This window comes from Microcebus murinus, chromosome 2, assembly GCF_040939455.1.
Source record: "Microcebus murinus isolate Inina chromosome 2, M.murinus_Inina_mat1.0, whole genome shotgun sequence".
NCBI classification, from domain to species: Eukaryota; Metazoa; Chordata; class Mammalia; order Primates; family Cheirogaleidae; genus Microcebus; species Microcebus murinus.
In genome coordinates, this window is record NC_134105.1 from 105,069,576 (window position 1) to 105,087,175 (window position 17,600).

Below are 17,600 nucleotides of genomic sequence, written 5' to 3' on the forward strand. Positions count from 1 at the left end.
AAACTCTCTTCCAGAACTACTGGGAACATATGGACTCTGAGTCTGTTCATGTTATACGGTCAGAAATGGCAGACAAGTGATGGTCTGAAACTCTTTACAGTTCTGCTGGGGATGATCTCAGCCCCTCTGGCACCAGCTAGCCAGGGGTGTTGCTCTTCTGCCTCCCAAGGGCTAGTTCTTGCTTAGGCAAGAGTCTGAGTTCCCTAGGGGATATGTGCTATGCCAAGGTTTGCATTCAGAAAGGCTTGGATTGGGATTATAACTGACACTCAAAAACTGTGGGAGAGCAGGTAGGAGTAGGTAGGGCAGAGGAATTGGGCACAGGCTCAATTCCCCGTTCCCCCTTCCCTCACATTCTGCTTCTCCCTATCTGGCTGACCCTGGTGTTTGGTGTGGAGGAGAGGTGAGGGCCCACATAAGAAAGAGCACAAATATAGACGCTTGGCAGGCATCTATATAGAAAAGGCCAAGCATTAAACCCGGATCATAATGACACTGCCTGCAGGAGTTGGCAACCAAACATGTGACAGTGCTGCCTCCACTGAGGTAAGCCGCAGTGCCCAGAGAGCACAGGACTGGCTTCTGGGGCACCTACTTCCCCCACACAGGGTGCTTCCAGACAAGGTGCACATCAACAGGGACCAGTCCTCACCTTGAGCAGATCTAACCCGTCCCACATTCCCTAGCCCCCACTTCCCTCATTTCTTTCCACGGCACTCCCTTGTCCTGTCTGTGCCACTCTGTGTGGCTCCACTGCTCTCACAGCCCCCCCGGGCCGCCTCTCTGCAGCTGGCTGCTGAGCTTCTCCAGGGGAACCTTCTTGGAATTCCCAACACACAACACAGTGGTCCTTACCCTTACACTCCATCACAAATGATGCCGGTGTCAACCTGACGCCCAATAAACTCCCGAGAGTAGAGCCTCGTATCATGACAGGAAGACTGAGAGTATTAGCTATTTGGGGCTGAAAGCCAATTTGTCGCTTAATCCAGCACCTGGAGACAGAGGTGGTATGGATGGTTACAGGCCTGGGATGGGCTGATCTGCAGGAGGATGTGGAGGGACAGTGAGCGACTTGGCCATGCCTGAGACGATCCTGCCCTTTAGGTTTTGCCTTTAAAGTCCCAAAGCTCACTGAAGGCAGCTCATGAAAGGTGTTCATTCTGGGCCTACTGCTCTTTTGTACATACGTGTGCAATTGGGTTGACACTGAGTTCAGTGTCTCTTCTCTGTAGGGGCTACATAACTTTGTGTGCCCAGCCACCTAGTTCAGTGAGCACACATCTGAAGCCCTGGGAGAGAACATAGCAAGGCCCGGGTCTGGGGGTTTGCTACAACATCCCAACATCCAATCCTAACTGGTCTCACAGGGAACAACCACAACATCTTTTATCATGGTGGTTCCAAGAATCACACATACACCACAATTGAAGAATATTTAACTTTTCTTAAAAAAAAAAATCTTAACCATGAAAGGAAGAAAATAAAAGAGTATACATTATCTTAACAGCAAAACAGTCATTTCCATATCTGTATTTTATATATTATATATATTTATATATATATATATATGTATATATACACCTAGCACAGTGTGTATATTCTGTTCACTGGGGGAGTGGGGTGAGGACATGGTGACAACAGGGCCAATGCTGCAGTGGCCCTGGGATGGTCCTGGGTGAGTTCAGGGACTCCAGCATTCAGATCCCACATCCCCACCTCCTGGAGCCCAGTTTTCAGCTCCGTACCTGCTACACTGGTTCTCTATGGGGACAGAGCAGGGAAAGGCAGACGCAGGTGGGCTGAAAGATTCCCCACAAGTCCCCATCTTGTGAAGATGAGAAGTCCTGGGAGGGAGGGAGTAGCTCAGCACCAAGCTGCAGAGGATGGCTCTAGAGCTAGGTAGGGCTGGAAGCCGGGATACCTTCCCGCCATAGGGAACAGGGACACTTAGGTCTGGCTCCCTGATCCTGGAGCTGGGCTGTTAACTAGGTGATCTCCAGCACTCCAGGAACAGGAACAGAAAAATGGTCCAAGTTATTTACAATAGCAAAGATGCACATACAATACATACATATTTATAGGAAACCAAAGTGACGAAGAGAAGGAGAGGCACCCACCTCTGCCTGGGGTCCTGTAGAGAAATGGGGAGGAAGAAAGTGCATTTACACAGAAGCCTCCTCCTCTCACTTGAATGTGTGAGGCGCTGCACGTACCGGCGCACACGCCTACGTGTGTATGCGGGGCGAGGGGCAGACCGTGGTGAGTGGGGACCTTTCGGATGCAGTCAGCATGCTAAGGGGACGCAAGGCCTTGGAGGGTTGAATTGAGGGAGGGAAAAAGACACTGAAACTTGACTCCGATCTGAGCAGACCAAGCAACATGCGAGTCTCCCCCTCCCAGGCTCGGCTGGATCCTAGTTTCCCCAACTGCTTCTTCCATGGGGAGGAGGTTTGGGGTCTCCCCACCCTGTGCCCCGGTCTCAGGCCAGTCCTTGAAGAAGGAGTGGGGATGCAGAGGATTTTGTGGTTTGGATGGTTATAGTCCTGGTGACGAGGATGTGTCTGCTGTGCTGTCCTCCAGGGGGGTGTCAGAGCCTGTGGGAGGATGACGATGGTGAAAGACTGGCCAGGCCTGAGATGACCCACTTCTGCATGTTTTGCCTATAAAGTCCTCAGGCTCACGTGAGAGCAGCTCCTTCAGCACCATCCATCTGTGACAAAGCACCCTCATTTTCTAGAAACTCTATTTTCTTGTGGGGCCTGAAAAGGGCTATCTCCTGAACCCTACTTTTGTTCTGTCAGCCCTCTAAACCCCTAGATCAAGTAGGCAAGTGCTTTCTTTGTCTGAATTAGAACCTAGGTATGTCCCTGTCCCACCCAATATGGATTTTTTTTTTGAGACTGTCTTGTTCTGTCACCCTGGGTAGAGTGCAGTGGCGTCATCATAGCTCACTGCAACCCCAAACTCCTGGGCTCAAGTAATGCTCCTGCCTCAGCCTCTCATGTAGCTGGGACTATAGATGTGTAGCACCACACCCGGCTTATTTTTTCTATTTTTAGTAGAGACAGGGTCTCACTCTTGCTCGGGCTGGTCTCAAACTCCTGAGCTCAAGTAATCCCCCACCTTGGCCTCCCAGGACCCAATATGGTTCTTAACCACTTAATAAGTCTAAGATGTAAGACCAGGCTCCACGTGGTTCCTTACCTCCACATCATAAGAAAAAAGAGGGTTCAATTTTAAGTTTCCCATTTCTAGGAGAGCTTCTGTAGGGCTTCCCTAAAAAGATCCCTTTCTGAAGCTGAGGAAATGAATCAGTTACACTCAAAGGGAACCAAGACCCTCAGAACCACCATCTCTCACACTCTTTGGTGACATTTCCTCATGAGTTGGACTTCTTCCCTGTGGTAAGCACAAAGTGGGAACCAGCTTCACTCACCATCCTCAGGGCAGGGCCCCAGTTCATGGCTGTTCCTGGAGTCAGAGGCCAGGGGTTCCTTAGCTGGAGATGAGAGGGAGTTGTCTGTCCATCTGGCTGCCTCCGTGTGGAAACTGCCTACAGGCGTGGTGCCACCTGATGACTCTCCCCCAAGGGACTTGAGCAGCTCTCTGTGGGCCAGCTCCATGTCCTAGAAGAGTTGCAAGGGGAATGTCTGCTCAAGTCTTCCTATGCCTAAGGGCCCTGGGGGAACGGGTCACACTCTCTGATCTGTGCTGGGCCCTGGGGGTGGAGCCGTGATTTCAGGGAGGCTTGGTGGGCTGCGGCAAGGGCCCCAGGCCAGCACAGGAGCTAGGGCTCCCCTAAAGATACACGCCTCACTCATAGGGAATGAATGGTCTTGGGCTGATGGACTGAAGGCCTCCAGGGACCCAAGCCCTGTTTCCCTCACCTTGAGCCTGTTGAGCTTGAGAGTCAGCTGCTCGATGGTACGGAAGATCATGCCCACATCCCTGAGGGCCAGGCTGGGGAAAGAGCGGCTGGGGCGTCTTTGATCTCCACTGCCTCCCCACTGCTGAGGCCGAGGCTCTGTCTGCCAGGCAGGGAGGCTGTCAGGCTGGGAGGGGCTAATGGGTGCCCCCGAAGGCTCAGTGCTTGAGTCCAGGGGTCCTGCTGGCATGCTGACATAAAAGCAGTTCCCTGTCCCCATGGCAAGAGAAAGAGATTAGGAGGCAAACAGAGAAATCGAAGTCGTCCTCCCACTCCCTTGGTGTTGCCCAGCCGCATGGCAGAACGGGGCCAAGGCAGCCCTCTGAAGAGGAACTCGGAGCACGCTGGCCCCACTCACGCTACCTACTAGCCCCCTAAAGCCCCCCTGCTCCAGAGAGCCTGTCTAGATGGCACTGTGCTCAGTCTGGCCCCATGCCAGGGAGATGCTGAGTGGGGTGTGAAGAAAGAAGTGGCAGGGCTGCAGTGTTTCATCTGGGGAAACAAGGAGTGGCTACTTCTTGAGGGGAAGGGTAAACAGGCATTGGACTAGTTTTAGGCCCTTTTGGAAAAGAGCAGGCGTGGCCCCCTTTCCCCCTGCCTCAACTTGAGCTCTGGTGATGAACTTCAATACCACCCCCACCTCAATGCCATCTACACCACAACCTTCTACAGGCACCTCGACCCACCGAGGAACCTGGGCACTACGTAAGCCTCCTTCCACAGTGACACTGGAGTGGCAGCTGGGGTGGGAAAGAGGCTGCTCAGGGCAGGAGGATAAAGACACTGGGCCCTGGGCATCAGGCCAGGCTTCCCTGCCCCATCTCACCACTGAACACAGGATGCTTGACCCTGCTGCTCCAGAAAGAGCTGCACAGCTCCTGGAAGGTGGTTTCTTAAAGCCGGAGGCCAGACTGACTGCACAGGGTCGGTCTGTTCCCTGTGTTCAGGCCCACATCCTACTCCCCACCCATTCCAGACAGCCGAGGGAGCTGGGGGTGTGGGTGTGACTGCAGGTGGGGGTCTGACACCCAAGGCCCAGCTCTGTCCTCACATGTCCCACTCCGGTCCTGGCCTGTCTCTGGCTCCAAGGAGAAGGTTATTACCCGTAGCCTTTGTTCCGCCTTCCACTTCAGGTGGCTCAGGCTCTGACTGGCCACTCTCTGGTAGTGCAGGGACAACCTTGCTGCCTGCCACCTCAGCTGCACCGACACCACCACCACCAGGGAGAGGAGAGAAAGAAAGACAAGGAAAGGGAAGGGAGCGAGAGAAGGAACAAGAAGGGCAAAGAAGTGGGGGTGGGGGAGGAGAAAAAGAAAAAGGGAAGAACAAAGTGAACACAAGATCATACACGATTACATCCCAGGGAGCTGTGGAGAACTTTCCACCGATTCACCGAAAGAGAGAGAGAGAGGGGGAGAGAGAGAGAGAGAAAGGAAGGTCAGTCCCCAGAAACCCAGGAGAGGGCAGACCTTGGGCAGATGCAATGAAAAATGCTACTGGAAGGGGAGGCAGAGTGGAGCACCAGGGGAGGATGGGAAGCCCCTGTCATATTCCCACCCTCGCCTCCCACCGCCCCGAGTGCTCCAGGATTCATTTTGCCTTTCCTGCCACCCTCCTCAGACGGCCTTCTCTCTCCCCCAGCCTACCCTTCCCAGTGCCAGGGTCTCCCCCTCCCTTGGGCTCACTGCTCTGCCACACACACCTGTCCTGAGCCTCCCTGGGAGCCAGTCTTGGCTTTTCTCATCTTGAGGCCATTCACGGCATTCCCTGATGTGGGGTGCCCTCCCTACCACCTTGTTCATCTTGCCACACCCCCAATCCCAAGCGTCTTCCCAGCCTCTCCAGTCCCAGCTGCCACCTTTCCCCTCAGTGCTGCCATCTGGAGTGATGGGCTGTAAGCGTCTGCGCTTGTCTTTCTGGGTCTGAGGCTCCTGAGAAAAGCACTTTTTTCTCAGGTCTGGGAGATCAGTGAAGAACACAAACGGAAACTCGTACTGGTGGTTCATTCGTGCCAGGCAGTAGGGAACATCCTTATACATCACAGAACGAAGTTCAGAGATGATTCAGAATTTTGTCTAAGGTCACAGAGGTATGAAGTGGCAGAGACAGGGGTTTGAACCTTGGCTGTCTGACTCCAAAGCCTTTGCATAGTATTGACATGTCTCCTTCTCCCAGGACCCAACCCAAGTCTATTCGCTAGTGCCCAGGGTACAGATGCGGAAGGATGAGGCTGTTTGGAAGATGTGCCTCTGCCCTAGCAAAGCTGGGTGTTTGCCTCCCCAGGGAACACTGCAACTTATTTTACCTTTTCTCACAACTTTGTAACTTCCTGCTGCCTCTGTGCTTGAAGCCTCTTGAGTTAGATTCCTATCCAGCTCAGGAGACTCCCAGATTCCAGAATTTCTGGTCCTTGGGGGCAGGTGTCCCAGAGAACTGAGAGCCACATCCTCCTGCTCTGGCCCCGCCTCTGGCCCTGGGAGCTGGGTGCCGTCCCCTTCGCCCCCAGGAGGAGCTCGCCCTGGGGAGCCTGGGTCCCAGGGATGCGAGGTGATGCTGATGACAGAAGGTGTCGGGGTCAGGTCGTCCTCTGGCTCCCCAGTGGCCTGTGTTTCCGTGGCGTGGCCTGGGAGCAGGCTCCACAGGATCAGGTGCCGCAGGTTCTCCACTGGAGAGGGAAACAGGGTGATGGCGTCCCACACAGGGCCGCGCACGATGCCAGTGGTGAGAAAGCACAGAGGTGGCAGGAGCGTCACTGCTCCCCTCCCACACACCCCAAGGTGGTGAACCTGCCTCCGGCACAGGGTGGCTCTGGCCAACTAGCTGGTGGGTGTCGGGGTGGGGGGGTGACTTTGTCTCTCTGCATTCATCTCTCCTCAAGCACACCAGGCAGAGCCTTTGAGGAGGTGGAGGGTGCAGGCTTCTGCCAGTTCACACTGGCCATGCGACCTGGGACCAGGAGCTGATGGCAGGGCCTTGGGGCACTCACCATCCTCCAGGGCAGAATCAGCCAGGCCTTCCATGAACAGAGGGCCTGGGAGAGCCAGGTGGATGGGGGCCCTTCTCAGGGTGCCCCTGTTCTCTTCATCCAGGGATGCGGAAGGGTGAGGCAGGACACCCAGCTCCTCTTCCTCTACGCTGCCCTCCTGCTCAGGGTCCTCTAGCAGTACTGGGTGCTTCCCTTGCACCCTCTGCTGGGGCTCAGTGCCTGTTTGGATGAGAGGAGAGTGTCAGGCAGGGAAAGGGGGAGGGCTCGTATGGGGGAATCTCATGCCTAGCTTTGGACACAAGGGCCTGGGAACACTGACTGACTCATTTTATGAATGTTTACTGAGCACTTCCTAAGGCCGGGCATTTTCTTAGGCTCTTGGCATATATACAACTATAAACAAAACAGAGATCCCTGCCTGCTTGAAGCTTAAATTCTAGTGGAAAGACATAAAGAAATAATAAAATAAGTAAATTATGTACATTGTTAGAAGGTGGTAAGTTCTACAGTAAAGAAGAAAAAAGAGCAGGGTTTGGGGGAATCAGGAGTGTTTGTTACAGTATTAATCAGGGTGGAGTGGGGCATGGTGGCATGCGCCTGTGGTCCCAGCTACATGAGAGGCTATGGTGGGAGGATCGCTTGGGCCCAAGAGTTCAGAGCTGCAGTGAGCTGTGAGCATGCCACTGCGTTCCAGCCTGGGTGACAAAGTGAGACCTCATCTCTTAAAAAACAAACAAACCAGAGTGGGCAAAGAAGGTATTATTGCAAAGGGGGCACTGGAACAAAGACTTGAAGGAAGTATGGGAGTTAGGAGGAAAAGCATTCAGAACAGAAGGAAACAGAACAGGGTCCTACCCAGGGAACCCAAGATTTCTCTCAAAACCCAAGACCCTAAGTTATTTCACACACAAACTCTCAATGAAAATTCTGTTTGAGAACCTCCCTACCAATCCCATCCCAGTAACTGCACCTTAAACCCTTTGAGCGTCCACCAGCCCCCATGCCTCCTGTTCCCACAGTCTCAGTGTGCATCTCACTCTCTGAAAGTAAGCCCTGGCTGAAGCATGCAGGGACCCCTGGACTTGATCTGACTGCCCCTCTTCCTCCACTGCTAAACCTGTCACCAGAGAGGCCGAGTCGGAATCTCTTGTCCAGTATGTAAGTTTATATTCTCTTACAAGTCTGTGCAGTCTGTTTTCCTTCTTCTTCTAGACTCTTTCTTCATTCCACTCTGTTTCTTCTCTACTCTTTTTATCAGAACCTCATACCCCGGGCCCTGATGGACTCTCCCATCCCTCCTACACCTGACCTATTGTCTACAAAAAAAAAATGGCTGGGGTTGGCTCCCAAGTCTTACCTCCAGGGAGTTCCTCGGGTTCTGGCCCGCTATGGAACACTTCTGAGTCATCCAGTCCTACCCTGAGGGAAGAAAACCAACCGAAGGTGAGAAAAATCACCTGGTGGGCATTCTGGTCCCCTGCTAGGCAGGAGGTTGAGACGTCACAAAATTCCACCCTGGACTTCTGAGGCAAGGAAGGAGGAGGATCCAGGAAGGGAAATGTCAGGCCTCATCTCCTGTCTGGTCTGGCTGGCAACCTAAAGACAAGGGTGGCTGCTGGCCAAGTTTCTCTGGTCCCTTGGATTATACCCCTGTCCCACTTCAGGCACAGTCTCCATTACAGCCAGGTGGCACGCTATGGGAGAAGAGCAGACAGGGGCTGAAGGCTGAGATGTGGGGGCCTGTTCCTCCATTTGCAGGAGCTTGGAGCTGTCCATCTCTGTTAGCATTTCCCTGCTGAGGCTGGCCACCCATGGGGCAAAGAGGTTAAAAGCAGCAGGAAACAGCTGGCTTCGAGTGGAGATGGCACCGGGGCCTGGAGGGCTAAGCACTGCACCTGCTGGGTGTGGGGCCCTGGTGGGCTGGTTCCTGGCGACCTGGGGGCAGTGGATGGATGGGTGTCGGGGCAGCTCCGGGGTGCCTGGTGGCGTTCCGCACGGCCTCTTCTAAGAGCTCCATCCATCTGTTGCTCAGCAGGAACAGAGAAGACTGGTGGTGAGAATAAGACCACGGCATACACCATGCCCTACTGATCCCACTGTTCCGGGGCTTCCAGGCCCTTGTCCGTGCCCTGCCCCAGGGACTGTCTGCCTGGCAGGTCCTCACCTCCCCTCACAGTCCTCACAGGCTGCTCTCTTGAGGTTATATTACTTGCAGCTACCATAAACTAGACACTACCCCTCTACCATACTCTGTGCTAAGCAATCTATGTTTTCTCTTTCAAAACAATTCTCTAAGAGGTAGCATTATCCACATTTTACAGATGAAAAACCTGAGGTTGAGAAAATGACAACCTATGTCCTTCCATGGTGCCATGCCACTTCCAGTGACCACTGCCAGGGAACACCGGGTGGGTGGATAGCCTGGGGGGTGTTGGGGCTGGAGGCAAATGCCTGAGAAGGATGCATGGATCTACATGCTTGGAGGGGAACGGAGTGCAGGCAGGAAGAAAGGCAGTAGCTGGAACACTGCTGCGAGCGGGACCCTCACAGCTTCTCCACGCCTGTCCTACCTGCCACACATCTCTTCTCAACTTCTTGTGCAGGGACTGCTCTGGGGCCCAGCCCTGACCTCACTGTCCACTGTTTTCATACACACCACCCTGGTCCCAAGGGGACGGCATTACAGGTGATCCCTTAATTCTCACATGTTCTTGTCTGATGATGTCAATGCAACCAGCTCATAGATCTGAGGTGGGCCCAACTTGGAGGTGCAGATGATGAAGAAGGCCCGTTTATCTGTGTGAGGAAAGAAAGGTAGAGGTCTCTATTGGGGTGGCAGGTGTGACTGCAATCTAAGCCAGGGCGACAGAGTGTGGCCTCCAAGCCCTGACCCCTTACACAGATGACCTTCACATGGATGAAGAATGCGAGACAGATCTGGATCATCAGAACCCCTTGGAACCCTCTTACAAAAGGGACAGAGGCAATTCTGGGACACCCTAACATCATCTTTCATACCCACTTCCATTCCTCTCTCGCTCTAATATTAGTGATGGTTGACACGTGTATAGTGTTTTGAGTTTGTAAACCTTTCTCACACCCATCATCCCTTTTGATACCCCAAAAGGTAGGGTAGGTGTCACCCCTATCTCCTAGATGAAGACAGTGAGCCTGACTCTGGGCCCAGAGCCCTTTCTCACACACACTTTGCTTCTCATTGAAACGCCTCTGTCCACTGGACCTGGCTCTGTGCTAAAGGTGCTTCTATCTGCTATAACCAAGCTCTGCCCAGGTCATTCTAGAGGAAGGCTTGTCCTACTCATGCTGTCCAATCCCATTCTTCCCACTCCTGCTCAGACCCCTGAGCCCATCCTGGGTGGCCACAGCCCATCCAAACCAACACTGTCCTTGAGGGCTGACCACCCTTGCTCCAGGGTGTCTATCTTCATCTTGGTCCCCACCCCACCCCATTCTACCTACCCTGGACCACATCCTCCTGCTTAGACTGTGTCAGAATAGGAGGAAAGCAACATAGGTGGACGGGTAAGTCCTGTAAGGCCCTAGACTGGCCCCACATCACTCAGTGCTCGATGGACACAAATAACAGTTCCCAGGGCCCCAGAGCCCAGGCCAGCTGGGAGCGTTTTGTCAGTACCTGTGGCCACGGAGCGGATGAGCACGGCATTGAGCTTGAGCACGGGGCTGAAGGTCTGCTTGCTGTCTGAGGAGCCCACAGCGGTCTTGCTGTGGCACTTCAGCAGCAGCTTCTCGTCCTGTTTCTGCAGCAGCACCAGGAGGTCCTCCAGCAGCAGCACATGGAGGTCTGGAGAGGTGTGGCAGTGGTGAGGTGTTCCCTGTTGCCCACTCGTCCCTCACGGGCACAACAGGGCCTAGGAAGCCCTGGGAGTCCAGTGACCCCAACTCCTCTTTCTGGTTACTCCCCTCCATTCTGTGCTTAAGGAGTCAGTCCCAAGCTATCACCTCAGTTGTGTTCCAAGTGCCTCCATGGCTAGCTTACTACCCATTTAGGACAAGAGGTTCCAGGGCTTAGGAAACAGAGTTGGAAGAGCTTAGGGAAGCCCACCCACCGTGGGTTCCCTCTCATTCCCAGGCCCCGGCACACACCCAAGGTCTTGTCCTTGCTGATCCTCCAGGTCAGGGGCCCCTCATGGATCATCTTTCTGGTTGTTAGATCCAGGCTCTGTTAAGGAGACACCATTCATTCAGCAAGTGTTCAAGAACCTACTGTACACCAGACGTTGTGCTAAGGTGCTGGGAACTGGTGGTTACCAGGAAACAGCCTTTGCCCTTACACTCTTGTGAGGGAAACAGATAAGCAAAGAGGCCACTATAAGGTCATGTGCCATGTGCCATGCTGGGTTATGTACCACTGGCTCTGGCCTAGGGTTTCCCACCCAGCCCTACCACATGCTGTCCACCTTCCGAGAAGGCCACATTCCCACTTTTCCTGTTAATCCCTCCAGCTTCGTCCCCTCCCAGATGATCTCTACCTTACCTCCCGTCCCACCCCACCCCTGCCCTCTTGGGCTGAGTTCTAACATATAGTCTTTACTGGGTGGGGCCATCTGCCCCTGTCCATCTAGGGCTGGGTGACAATGGTAATGAGGTGTGTTTGTCTTCCAGGGCCCCATGGTGCCACCTCAGCACAGACAGGTCCATGACTCCTATCTTCACGGCTCTCTAGGCCCTAAACCAGAGTTTTGCTTCTAAGGGTTCCCATAAGTGAGTGAGTGAGTGAGAGTGTGTGTGTGTGCACACAAATGTGTGAGGGGCTGACCCTGTTGCAGTCTCTGCCTCCTACCTTGAACTCTGCTGCCAGGGGGTGGCTGGCCCTCTCCAGGGCGGTGGCATCCAGGCGTTTCTGGTAGCCCTCTAAACGGTGCCGGTTCTCTGTCTGCTTCACCGCCTCATTCACGTATTTGAGAATCTCCCGGCACTGGTCCCGGGCGCGGCACAGCTTCTCATGCTCAGAGGTGCCACCTACCAAACAGTGGACAGAGGAGGTGGTTGGATGATGGATGAGAGTCAGCTATTATCTCTGCCCATCTCTGTCCACAGTGACTGGCTTGTCTCAAACCAGCAGGTATGGGTCGAAGTAAGCCACCCATGGCCTAACTGGAGGAGCTCAGTGTCAAGGTTAACTGTTACTGAGCATCCTCAGGTTTTAGAATACTGCTCTGCAGATGCTGACCGCTCTTGGCAATTGCAGCCTAGACCACAACAGCTCTACAGATGCAGGAGACAGGGACTGTGCATAATGGCGATGACTACGCCTCTAGAAAGCTGCCAATGTCCTAAATTCGAGGGTAGTAAAAGATACCTAGGATCCCAGGGACACTGACAACCTGGGGCTAGACCCCTTGTTCAGGTGGTCCCCTGCTCCTCTAGTGTCAGCACACAAGTTGTGTCTTTTGGGCAATGCAGGAAGCAGGAATGGAGACTAAAATCTAGCCACGGCCCCTGGTGTGAGAGTCTGATCACCCAGAGGAAGCCAGGCCCCCAAGTGCCAGCCTATGTGTCCACTCGATGCTCTCCCTGGATTTGCACAAAGGCCTTGTAAAGGCTGGTGGTGACCCTTATTCCTTTCACCCTTGTATACCTCATATTTTGCAAAGCACATTTCATTCTTATTTTCTTCTCTGAGACTCCCCATAACAGGGCAAAGATGAAGACAGTGAAGGCCAGAGGCCCAGTGACTTACTAAGATCACAAAGTAGAGCCAGAGCGAGGCTCTGACATGAGGTCCCCCGCAGCCCCTCCCCATGCCCTACCCTCTGTGTGTTTAATGATGTTTTCCAGCAGCAGTGGGTACTTGGTGAGCCGCTGCATCTCAGAGATGATGAGGTCTCGCAGCTGCAGCCTTCGGCACTGAGGGTGGCTCTCTGCCTCCTAGAAGGAAGATGTTAACCTATATCTGGGAGCTGTGTGTTGAAATGCCAAATAGGTCCTAACCCCAGATAAGTAACTCAAAAATGGTGGTGGTAGCTTCTTCCTTAAATATTTAGGGAAAGGTTGGTGGCAGCAGGGAGACAACAACCTAAAGTAGGGAATATGGTCAAAACACGAGGAGGGCAGGTATCACTGCCATTTTAAAGGCAAGGAAACAGATCTATCTCGGTGCCCACAGGCACTGGTGGGTGAGCCAGGCCTTCTGACTGCTAATCCAAGGTTCTTTTCAACAAACAGCAGTCTCTTTGTTTATAGCGTGTCAGTGATTCTGAAGGGCTGGCATGGGGGAGGGTGGGTGGGTGGAGGGAGTCGCTGGTTTACTCTCCACCATGGAGAGAGAGGCTGGGGCCAGGAGGGGAGAAGTTCAGGAGGTCCTTGGTGGTGAACCTGATGGAAATGAAGGAAGGCTGAGGCATGGCCAAGGACATACCTGCATGAAGAGCTGGAATCGGCTCTCCTTGCGCTGCTTGGTCTTGATCAGCTCTAGGGCTATTGACTGATAGGAACAGAACTGTGCAGCCACTTGCTGGAGTTCCTCTCGGGCGGGACCATCAAACTGAAAAGGCAGAATGGACACCAGCTTAGCGTTACAACCCTGTCTGGGACCAGTCCTCTGCCTATCCTCTCCTCTGCCAAATTCCCCAGCCTTAGGTAACAGGACTAACTCCTCCAATTTCCTTGCCAAGCAGGAAAAATTTGGAGCCATACCCGAGCCAGCATGAGGTCACTGATCTCTTTGATGATGGGGCCCTCCTCCCGGAGCTTCTTCATGGCTTCACACCAGGAATCTGGGGCAAGGAGAGAGGAAACACAAATGCCTGGGGTTGAGCTCAATTGCCAAACACTTTGTGACTGAGAGAAAGGGATTTGATAGCAGTGCTGTGGGGAACAGTCTGGAAACCATTTTACTTTTGGGGGGAACAGACGGCTGGTTTCAGGTTGCCCATCAATTTTTCTCTCACCAAGGAGGACTGGTGAAGATTATTTACTCAGGGAGGTCCTGATAGGTGGGCCAAACTGGAACAGGAAGCTTAAGGCTAGCAGAGGAGGACTTTCGAGGGGCACAGGCTCCTTACTGTGAATCTCTATGAGTTCAGGAAGGTTAGGGAAAAGCCGGGCCAGCTCCTCCCGGGGCATCAGGTTCTCCTTCTTCATTCGCTGGTAGAAGATGAGGTCTAGGACCCGGAGTGTGCGCAGGTGGGAAGCTTCGGTCACAAACAGCTCTGAGTAGGGTGATGAGAAGGGTAGGAAGATATGGAGAAAACAGATCAGCACATTATCTAGAGTCGTTACCTGCTCTCCACACCAGTCTAGTTCTGGAGGAACAAGAGTGCTGGTTTCAGATCATACAGCAACTTTTCTCTCACCCCAGAGGCCAGAACAAAGGTGGACCTTATAGCTGCAGCCACATGGACCCGGTCCTTCCCAAGGGCCCCCACCCTTTGTGTCTTGGGTGCTCTGGACCTATTCCCACAGCAGTGTGATTGGTGATGGGGGGAAGTGCACATTCTCACCGTTGATGACCTCCTGCCGGTCAATCTCCCTCTGGGTTAGCCCAGCCACCACATCCCTGCCCACTGTATGCTGCCAGTTTTGGGCATCTGGCTCTGGCTCCAGGTCAGACAGCTGGCCCAGATCATCCTCTAGGAGGTGGGGAAGGAGAGCATCTGTGCAGAAGCCCAAGCTGGGGGACTCAATGCTCCTGGGGGAGAAAGGGCAGCTCAGCTTTACTTAGGAGGAAGAAATCACACAGATTTGTCCCGCCCTCTCTGGCCCAATCTGCTTGCCCCGTGTAAGAACACAGGAGACCAGTGGGCCATGAAGAGAAGCATGTCCAGCCTAGCACAGATGGGACAACACAAACCCTGAACAGAGGCTCCACGGTGCCCATCACTCACCTGCGGCCCATTTTGGGGGTGAAGGGAGGGGTTGGGTTCTCAAGAGACCTGTGGAGAGAATGTAACTCTCAGCAACCCTTTATCCCTGCCCCTGCTTCAAGACATCAATGGGTGGAACCACCTGAGCCCTGCCCACCTGGTGGAGAGGCTAGAGGCAGAGGACGAGGCTGACTGGTGGAGGCGAGTGGCCTCAGCAGCAGCGTCCATGTCAACGTCACTGCGGGAGCGGGGCACGTTCTCTGACTTTCGAGACCGTTTCATCTCTTCCCGGCCCTTGAGGCTCTCAGAGCGGCCGAGGCGAATCTCTGAGCGTGAACTGAGGGGAAAGGCATAGAGACGCTGAGACTTTACATCCTGGCCTGCTTTCACCTGCTGCTCTACCTCAAGGGTGCCTCAGTGGTGCAGGTCTTCCACCCCAGCCCCACATGGCCAAAGCCCTGGAAGACAGAGCTTCTCAATGACAATCTCTTTTTGCTGCTCTGTAAACTCCTCCCCGTCCCCAGCTTGGCCTGATGGATGGATAGAATCATCTTCCTCTTGACCTACTAGGAAGAGATCCTAACAGGAAGATGAAATCTGAAGCTAACAGACTTGTATGTACGGAGGCCTAAGATACCATGTTCCTGTCAGGAAAGCTGTGGACATGACAGTCCTCCACCAGGGACTGCAGGGTACCACCTCCTTGCCCCTGGGGGAATCCAGTGGTCAGTTCAACTTGCCTCTGCTTTGGAACCAGTCAGCTCCCATCTCTGACTCTGTTTGAGGCGGATCTCTTAGAGAGGAAGTACAGTCACTATCTTCACATGCTCATTCTAGGATCGCCATACTGCCTGTCAGAAAATTCTATATGCTGTTCCAGCCTCTCCAATTATGATGCCGATTTCTTCCATTCCTATCTTAACAGCACCTTTCCTAAACTTTCATTTCCTCTCTTGCGAGAAGACAGCCTTGGGAGTCTGCTTAAAGGGGCCTGCCTGCTGATAGGCAGGATGGGCTCCTGGGCCTGCCGTGCTCAGCCTGACATGCTCCAGAGCCCAGTGAGATGCTGATGGCTGGGTGTTGCTCTGTGTCCTGTAGTGCATCAGCCGGAGACAGCTGGCATCTCTGACCCCCAGCTGCCCCCTGCTGCAGCCCTGCTGGGCTTGTTCTTTGCTGACATTATTACTAATCTACATCCTGCTCTGCTTCTAGGACCACAGGAGGCCTGGAAATGTCTGGAGAGTTCTTAATAACACAGCAGGCTGCTGCACTGAGGGAGCCAAATGTCTCGGTCTCCATTCATCATGTCTCCAAACTGCCAGATGATCCAAAATGGGGCTCACCTCCTGGGGTCCTGAGGGTTTGTCTGCAGGGTTAGAAAGCATACTGCCAATTGATCCCCTACTGAACTCACCCCCAGAAATATGTCAGAACATTCCAATCAGACTAATTCAAAACACTTTTTACCAGTGCCCTCAATGGGTTGTGTTAACACCATGACAAATCTCATCTAGTGGAGTTACTGGGCTACAGAGCTAAGGACCTTCCTTTAAGTACTCAGAAGTGAGTAATGCTCCCACCAACAAGTAAGGCATATAATTGGTCTCTGGCCAAAGATTCCTTGGGTACTGACCTCTAGAACTGGGGGCATCTTATGCCTGTTGAGCACCTACAACAACAATGTCTGACCCACCATGCTGCTAATACTACTTCTCCCTAGATTGCCAATGAGTATACAATCATCCAATCCAAAGGCTTCTGCTTGGAGTATCTTTAGGATCCTAGTGAATGTTTTAGGGCAAATGTACCTAGCAATGCTAAGAATTCAAGTTTGTAAATGGTCTCAAATATTTTCTCAAAATGCTGATAATGTCTTATAATCTTAAAATATTTGTTATATCTATAAGATCATGTCTACTATAGCAATCACATAATCTGTGTATTTAATTTACTAAAGTTAGAACTTAAATCTTTCTCTTAGTACATATCTTTTACCTTCCCTAAATCTTTGTCAATTCTCACAATTATCTTTAATAATGTATTAAGCTTAGAAAGGCTTAACATAAAGGAGTAACCTTGCATTCAAGCGGGAAGTTTCAATTTATAGTTTGATAATTAGTTATTCCAAAGGCAAAATGGCTTGAATGTTCAGAATGCTACAAATTCACCTGCCTTTCTGCCAGGCCAGGCTCTCAGGCTTGAGTGTTTCCCACACAGGAGACCACACTACTACACCCTGAGGGTGATTTGAGGAACTTGCATGGGTATTTCTGACTACAGGCAATCTTGATTTTAAGTGTAGGCTATAGGATTTTAGACATGACTTGAAAGCTGTCTTGCTACAGTCAAGAACAATCAAGTCTGAGAATATATTTTAATACTAGACAAGGATTCTAATTAGAACATGACCAAAGATGGAGAATATGAGAGATACCATAGTCTCAATTCCCTTTTTTCTTCTTGAAAAGGGAAGAGCAGCTCATTTCGAATCAATCAACTTTGTATCTCTTTGCTGACGTGGACACCTGCTGCCCACAGCTATATCGCTTGTCTTTAAAATACCAGCAGAAACCTCATCTCTAGCGCTCTTTTTCACAAACAGACCTTCTTTTGCCTTCCTTGCTCTTTTTTCCCCCCAGGACTTCCCTTTGCTCCTTATTTAGGGTTTCCTTATTAGCTGCTTTATAATATAATCTAGCTCAATCTTGGGATAGAGGCTACTGAGTATTCAGGGGATGATTCCAAAGCAGATTCTAAAAGCATGTGCTTAGGCCGGGCGCTGTGGCTCACGCCTGTAATCCTAGCTCTTGGGAGGCCGAGGCGGGCGGATTGCTCAAGG

General features: G+C 52.5%; 1 protein-coding gene across 12 annotated transcripts in view; it reads right to left on the reverse strand.

Moving 5' to 3' along the window:
* Window positions 1-89: 89 nt before the first annotated feature.
* The window catches only part of ARHGEF11 (Rho guanine nucleotide exchange factor 11), a 116,976-nt gene continuing 99,465 nt past the window's right edge, over window positions 90-17,600 (reverse strand). For 11 of the 12 annotated variants that reach the window (XM_012767671.2, XM_012767668.2, XM_020284980.2 and 8 more), the window contains 19 exons: window positions 14,919-15,098; window positions 14,783-14,830; window positions 14,399-14,586; window positions 13,961-14,107; window positions 13,593-13,672; window positions 13,315-13,440; window positions 12,707-12,824; window positions 11,737-11,915; window positions 11,040-11,115; window positions 10,570-10,737; window positions 9,620-9,710; window positions 8,810-8,935; window positions 8,272-8,333; window positions 6,915-7,133; window positions 6,234-6,593; window positions 5,032-5,127; window positions 3,891-4,138; window positions 3,440-3,629; window positions 90-2,597 (listed from right to left, as the gene is read on the reverse strand). In XM_012767671.2, the coding sequence (XP_012623125.1) occupies window positions 2,539-2,597; window positions 3,440-3,629; window positions 3,891-4,138; window positions 5,032-5,127; window positions 6,234-6,593; window positions 6,915-7,133; window positions 8,272-8,333; window positions 8,810-8,935; window positions 9,620-9,710; window positions 10,570-10,737; window positions 11,040-11,115; window positions 11,737-11,915; window positions 12,707-12,824; window positions 13,315-13,440; window positions 13,593-13,672; window positions 13,961-14,107; window positions 14,399-14,586; window positions 14,783-14,830; window positions 14,919-15,098 (2,761 nt within the window). In that variant the 3' untranslated portion in view covers window positions 90-2,538. The remainder of the gene's footprint in view (window positions 2,598-3,439; window positions 3,630-3,890; window positions 4,139-5,031; window positions 5,128-6,233; window positions 6,594-6,914; window positions 7,134-8,271; window positions 8,334-8,809; window positions 8,936-9,619; window positions 9,711-10,569; window positions 10,738-11,039; window positions 11,116-11,736; window positions 11,916-12,706; window positions 12,825-13,314; window positions 13,441-13,592; window positions 13,673-13,960; window positions 14,108-14,398; window positions 14,587-14,782; window positions 14,831-14,918; window positions 15,099-17,600) is intronic. The other variant, XM_012767672.2, reaches the window with a different exon arrangement.